The 6,890-nt window shown below is 34.1% G+C and overlaps 2 protein-coding genes across 2 annotated transcripts; both read right to left on the bottom strand.

Moving 5' to 3' along the window:
* Nucleotide 1: 1 nt before the first annotated feature.
* Nucleotides 2–2,130, bottom strand: LOC136062919 (loganic acid O-methyltransferase-like; the record flags this gene model as incomplete). Its single annotated transcript, XM_065762638.1, has 3 exons — nt 2,110–2,130; nt 1,205–1,306; nt 2–625 (listed from the first exon to the last, which is right to left on the bottom strand). Coding segments are annotated over exons 1-3 (747 nt in total), but the record flags the coding sequence as incomplete, so codon positions are not given.
* A 55-nt stretch (nt 2,131–2,185) lies between these two features.
* Nucleotides 2,186–5,063, bottom strand: LOC112001121 (loganic acid O-methyltransferase-like). The gene is made up of 3 exons (XM_065762656.1): nt 4,843–5,063; nt 3,394–4,053; nt 2,186–2,668 (listed from the first exon to the last, which is right to left on the bottom strand). Exons 1-3 carry the CDS (start codon nt 4,933–4,935, stop codon nt 2,327–2,329), a joined length of 1,095 nt encoding a protein of 364 aa, XP_065618728.1. The 5' UTR covers nt 4,936–5,063; the 3' UTR covers nt 2,186–2,326.
* Between the last annotated feature and the right edge of the window lie 1,827 nt (nt 5,064–6,890).

Raw genomic sequence — 6,890 nt, forward strand, 5'->3', positions numbered from 1 at the left:
TGTCTAGCTCTGTACCAGTAAATGTGTCAGAATTGCTCATGACATCAGGGACGGCAGGTACAAAGAGTACTAGTAACCCTCCAACCACAAGCTCTTGTGCTCTAGAAAACAGGAAGGACTCCATGTCCTTGGCAAATTGAGTTTCATAAGCCTCCACAACTTCCTTTGTTGCATTTGTGTAGTGAATTCTCCCTTTATTCCATGCAGGAGAACTTTCATCCGTAATCTCAATGGGAATCTTGGAGAGCCAGTTTAGCGCACAAGAGGAGTGAATCAAATGCAGAGATCCCTTGGGAAACAGGCAACCATGGAAAGAACCCGGTACCCCAGCTGCAAAGTATTGCCTATTGGGAGGGAGGGACTTAAACAGAGTATTGAAATCATTGGAGACATTGTCATTAAAGAACACTAGAAAGTCTGGGATTTGAGCATTTACTCCTTTTGATTTGTATTTGAGTTTTATAGCCTCTACAATGGTTTGCACTGTAATGAAGGTATTGGCTCCTGTAGAACAACCTAAATCTACTATACAAACTGGGTTTTTAGAACCAAAAAAGGTCTGGATGTCAAAGTGATTGGCTATAGCCTCGTTGATTTTCTCTTTGGCAGCTTCCACAACTCCTCTCTACAGAACAAGGGGTGATTATCATAATTAGAACCATGAAAATCACTATATATTTTGATTGGCTGCATTAACCTAAATTTGACAAAGAACTCTAACATAAGCTAGATTCGGAATGTAATTTTCTAGGAAATGAAACAAAAGAATTTTGAGTAATCAATATTAGAATACTTCCAACATTCAATCACCTCTCCTATATATTGCAAAGATGAAAGTTTTATGCGCTGGGTATGACATTTCTTTGCTTTTATATTAAAAGACTGTCGTGTCCTCAAATTGTTATTTCCACCATATTCTCTCAGGATAATGTAATGTAAAGACACTCATCTTCTGCAATTATTTTTCTTAAACAGTACTTTCAATTACTCATCCCAGGTTCTGTGTAGAAAATAGTTATTGACTCTCATAGGAAAGTAACTTGGTCCCCTGTGCTTGGAAATTACAAGTGATTGCTATGAAGCAGGACAGTATAAATTAATTTAGTTTCCAACTGATTTCATACAAGACGTTGATGCTTTCTACAAACACACCAATGAATGGCAGGAAAAGTGAAAAAAAGAAGTTCTAAATATTAAAGAAAACCTGATAATTGGAGTTTTGAGAATAGCTATAAGGTCCCTCTCCTCCATTCGGTGCATATAATTCAGGCAATTCATGAGTCCTTTTTGTTGGAAATTTAGACCCCTTAAACACACAGATTGCGTAGCTTAGATTAATTAGCAAAGTTGTTACTTAGTCAAATTATGCAATTCTAGGTTAAAGCAATCAAATAATCATATCAAGATATAAAGCAGCGGAATAAAAAATAACACAAGATATGATCACCTAGGAAACCACTCGGTAAAAACCTGGGGAGAATTTGACCCACTGATCCTCAAGGCATAACAGAATTCACTATGAAAGAATTGAAGTTCTTACAGAAGGACTACAAGCTCCCCGCTCGACTTCCTAATGCTACCCACTAGTAAAACTTCCTGACACGACCACGCGCAGGCTCCGAATCCATGGACTACTTCTTTCTTGAATTCTTCAATCAGCTACAAGCTCCCCGCTTGCTTTTCTTTTTAAGTTCCAATGGTTGCAACTATAATGATCTTCAAGATGTTGAAATCATCTCTACCTTGAAAACCCTAAGTTTTGTGTAAAGGAAGTTTCCTCAAAGATCTCACACGAGATTCACACAAAACAGCAATGTATGAGCAACAAAGCAATATGGATAACCCCCAAAAACGTGGCTAGGGTTTAGTTTATATACCTAGGGTAAAAACACAAAACCCTAAACGTTTAATGAAGTAGGGCTGAGTTGGAAAATCTGCAGAAAATTCAACCTGTGCGATTTTCGATCATATTAGAGAATGTTGTAAATTTTTATTGTGTCCCTAGCTTAATTGAATAAAAATAGAACATCAAAGAAAATAAATGTTAGGATTCTACAAATGATTACAAAATTAGAGTTTAGAGATATGAATAAGTGGGTAATTGTATACACAAAGTTTTTTTGGATACATCAATAAATTTTTTTTTTTTGATAAGTAGAATACATCAATAATTGGGGAAGAGAAATTTGAATGATGGAGTTTTTTAGAAACAGTAGAAGGTGTCAATCAATTGAGCTACAAGTACAAGGCTCTTAGCTTATTGTAATGAGAGATTATGCATTTATGACAAATGATAAGATTTATTTGGCTGGAATAACAATGAAATCTAATTGTTGCGTTCAAGAAGGACAAACAATATGATTAATTTATCAATTTCTGGATTTAAGAAAAATGATGATCCTTCAACTTTCTGAGTGAAGCGATTAAACAACTCATCCAGGATCTCATTTCCAAAATGTTTTTCAATTATTCCTTCCAATACGGCTCTCAAGTATAAAGAACGCAGCGAGGCACTCTGCAAGATAAGATGCTTCTTCTGGTTATTCAATACTTCCATTCTCTTAATGCTGAAATTTCCATTTCTTTCTATCAATGCCTTCAACTTCTTGGGAGGGGTGTAATAAGCTGGCACGTTAAAAGAATCCACTTTTGCTTCCTCGACTAATCCCTACAATAAAGAACAACCTTAATAACCTAATGTAACAACCACGGTCTATGCTAACCTTCATCCTATAATTGCTGTTGTCGAGTGTCAACTTATAAGGCATTTTTACATACACTCTAGTCTAGAATATAGATATTGCAATAAACACCCTTATTCGAGATTAATTCACAATGTCTATCTATTATCCACCATCTAATCTAGACAAAGTATCATATTGTGGGAAAATTAGTGTCAATTTCTCATAACTTTGGTGAATATTGTCCCTTAATTTGCTAATTTTAATATTGATATAAATTGTAAAGTAGACAAATTTTAAATTGATCTCAAATTTTGAGGTTGGTAGAATATTTTTGAAGTGAATAATATTGTAAATGTCCCATTATAGTTTAGGATGGATAATTTATATCTCAATTCCACTTGGTGAAAGTTGAACTAAGTTGGGGCAAAGTTTTACTCTAAACCAGGTTATAGGAGATTCTTCCAAGCTATTACATGACATTTTATAAGACCATCTATGTATACGTGGAAAAAACCTATCACATGTTTAATTAAAACCATTTGATTAAAATTCCACTTTAATACCTATTTGAGTTGTCACACAGTGTAGTGGGGGAAAGGAAAATTGTGTCCTAGCTATATATCTTGCTAACCAGTGTGTGGAAAAAAACCAACTAAATTATCAATTGCATCAGTCATCCTGGTTTAATGGAGAGGAATTGCTTACTTACCACTTTGGCCATATCCATTAGGCAAGATCCCAGAATGTCTAGCTCTGTACCAGTAAATGTGTCAGAATTGCTCATGACATCAGGGACGGCAGGTACAAAGAGTACTAGTAACCCTCCTACCACAAGCTCTTGTGCTCTAGAAAACAGGAAGGACTCCATGTCCTCGGCAAATTGAGTTTCATAAGCCTCCACAACTTCCTTTGTTGCATTTGTGTAGTGAATTCTCCCTTTATTCCATGCAGGAGAACTTTCATCCGTAATCTCAATGGGAATCTTGGAGAGCCAGTTTAGCGCACAAGAGGAGTGAATCAAATGTAGAGATCCCTTGGGAAACAGGCAACCATGGAAAGAACCCGGTACCCCAGCTGCAAAGTATTGCCTATTGGGAGGGAGGGACTTAAACAGAGTATTGAAATCATTGGAGACATTGTCATTAAAGAACACTAGAAAGTCTGGGATTTGAGCATTTACTCCTTTTGATTTGTATTTGAGTTTTATAGCCTCTACAATGGTTTGCACTGTAATGAAGGTATTGGCTCCTGTAGAACAACCTAAATCTACTATACAAACTGGGTTTTTAGAACAAAAAAAGGTCTGGATGTCAAAGTGATTGGCTATAGCCTCGTTGATTTTCTCTTTGGCAGCTTCCACAACTCCTCTCTACAGAACAAGGGGTGATTATCATAATTAGAACCATGAAAATCACTATATATTTTGATTGGCTGCATTAACCTAAATTTGACAAAGAACTCTAACATAAGCTAGATTCGGAATGTAATTTTCTAGGAAATGAAAAAAAGGTCTGGATGTCAAAGTGATTGGCTATAGCCTCGTTGATTTTCTCTTTGGCAGCTTCCACAACTCCTCTCTACAGAACAAGGGGTGATTATCATAATTAGAACCATGAAAATCACTATATATTTTGATTGGCTGCATTAACCTAAATTTGACAAAGAACTCTAACATAAGCTAGATTCGGAATGTAATTTTCTAGGAAATGAAATAAAAGAATTTTGAGTAATCAATATTATAATACTTCCAACATTCAATCACCTCTCCTATATATTGCAAAGATGAAAGTTTTATGCGCTGGGGATGACATTTCTTTGCTTTTATATTAAAAGACTGTCGTGTCCTCAAATTGTTATTTCCACCATATTCTCTCAGGATAATGTAATGTAAAGACACTCATCTTCTGCAATTATTTTTCTTAAACAGTACTTTCAATTACTCATCCCAGGTTCTGTGTAGAAAATAGTTATTGACACTCATAGGAAAGTAACTTGGTCCACTGCGTTTGGAAATTACAAGTGATTGATATGAAATCTTATAATGCCAGTATGAATTAATTTAGTTTCCAACAGATTTCATACAAGACGTTGATGCTTTCAACAAACAAACCAATGAATGGCAGGAAAAAAAGAAAAAGTTCTAAATATTAAAGAATACCTGATAATTGGAGTTTTGAGAATAGCTATAAGGTCCTTCTCCTCCATTCGGTGCATATAATTCAGGCAATTCATGAGTCCTTTTGTCCTCCATTCTCTCTCTCAGAGACACACAAACTCAGATGCACCTGCTATATGTAATTTTTTTTTTTTAACGTGCACGCCTTTCGGAGTTTGTTGAGAGAAGATGTGAATATAAAGGCAGCTCAATTGATGCAGTTGTAGAGAAGGAATCGGTATTTTAGGATTTAAAAAAAAAAAAGAAGCAAAGTAACTGTTTTTTTTTTTAATACATATCAAATAAATTTCTATAATCTTAAAAAAAAAAATTCAAAGTTTCACTAAAATCTAGAAAATCATCTATTTATTGATTCTAAACTTAGGTTTTGCAAAAATTCAGTTATAAATTACGATATATAAAATCAAAGATTTGGTAAAAACTTTTTTTTTTTTTTGGGGTGAAACTTTAGTTTGACAATATTTATGGCCATTGTACAATGTAAACTAGAATGGTAAAAACTTATTTATTTATTTATTTTTGGTGTGGTGAAACTTTAGTTTAACAATACTTATGGCCATCATTACAACGCAAACTGGAATAGCAAATTTTTTTTTTTTTTGGGCTGAAACTTCGATTTGACAATATTTATAGCCATCATTACAATGCAAACTAAAATGGTAGGTAGAATTAAGGAGAAAATTCTGTTTTAGTTCCTACATTTTAGGGTTATTATCAATTTGGTTATTGTTATTTTCAATTTGTTGTCAATTTGGTCCATATCATAAAATCACAGTTTTTTTTAAAATTTTTTTTTTTACATTTTCTTGACAACCAAACACAATAACACAATTCAAATTTATCAATCTTCTACTCCAGTAGATACACATATCAACTCAACAGCTAAAAAAAACCCAAAATTGGACCCATAATGATTGCAAATTGAAAATAAAATGGACCAACTTGACTATTACCAAAATGTAAGAAATAAATTAACAGTAACTCCGGACCAAAATGTTATTTTTCAATTAAAAAAATTAATCACAGCTAGCTAAAATTGTACAGAAATGAGAGTTGATATGCATGATAGATTTGTATGAGTCATGATAAATACAAAGCTAGACTAGTTATTTGCCATCCCAGAAATAGTCCCTAGTACAAAAAGCCTATGAACAAGAAAAAGTTTAGCTGATCGCAGCAATAGAAAACAAAGATCATAGAGGACTTGGCCATTGACTCTGTACTTTGTTGGGAAAATTTAGACCCCAGTTAATCAAATTAACAAATTTTAAACCCAAGTTGTTAATTAGATTTATTATGAATAAAACTTGTTAAAAAAAAAATCAATATCATGTCAAAATCATGCAGAAGAAAAATAAATAAGACAAGATATGATGACCCATGAAAACTAATGAAACAAACTAGTTTCACAGTAGAAAATCTGGGGGAAAACTTTCTCAAAAAGCAATCCACTATAGTAAAAAGAGGTTTCAGATCTAGTACAAAACTTTTATCCCTAGACTCTACAATCGCCATAGATGAACTTACAGCAAAAACCTTCTATCACTTCAGAATCTCTGAACTTTTCAATATATGAATGCCACCCTTTTTGCACAGATCCCAGTACGTGACTAACCAAAGATGCATGAATCCCAGTATGTGACTAACTCACCAACTTGAAGAAGATGTTAGCTGCAAAGTTTTTCACTTCACCAATAATGAAGATCAAGAAGCACTTGGTTACAAAACCCTAAGGTGCAAACACGCAATAGCTTCTTTTAGAGAGAATAAGGCATTGGTCACCTTTTGCATGTGTTCTCCTTGTATTCTCTTATGTAACGACCTCTAAAATAAGCCTTATATACGTCTAAGGTTGTGAGAAAAGAAACCCTACACAAATACATAAGCATGGGCCAAAAATTAGATCTGGAAATCTAAATTTCGTAATTCTCGATAGATACCTTGATAGATAGCATCTGTCGAGCCTCATTAAACCTCGATAGATAGCTATATGTTGAGCAATTGTCGAGCTTTAATGAATCAGCACTTCT

Source organism: Quercus suber, unplaced genomic scaffold (assembly GCF_002906115.3).
Source record: "Quercus suber isolate HL8 unplaced genomic scaffold, Cork oak 2.0 scaffold_467, whole genome shotgun sequence".
Taxonomy (NCBI): Eukaryota; Viridiplantae; Streptophyta; class Magnoliopsida; order Fagales; family Fagaceae; genus Quercus; species Quercus suber.

What these genes read in the sequence shown, in the direction of transcription:
- LOC112001121 (XM_065762656.1), bottom strand. Translation starts at nt 4,935, where the DNA reads ATGGAGGACAAAAGGACTCATGAATTGCCTGAATTATATGCACCGAAT. An exon ending in CTCAAAACTCCAATTATCAG is followed by an intron (nt 4,054 to 4,842) that starts GTATTCTTTAAT and finishes CTTGTTCTGTAG; the next exon opens with AGAGGAGTTGTGGAAGCTGC. An exon ending in TAATGGATATGGCCAAAGTG is followed by an intron (nt 2,669 to 3,393) that starts GTAAGTAAGCAA and finishes TCTTTATTGTAG; the next exon opens with GGATTAGTCGAGGAAGCAAA.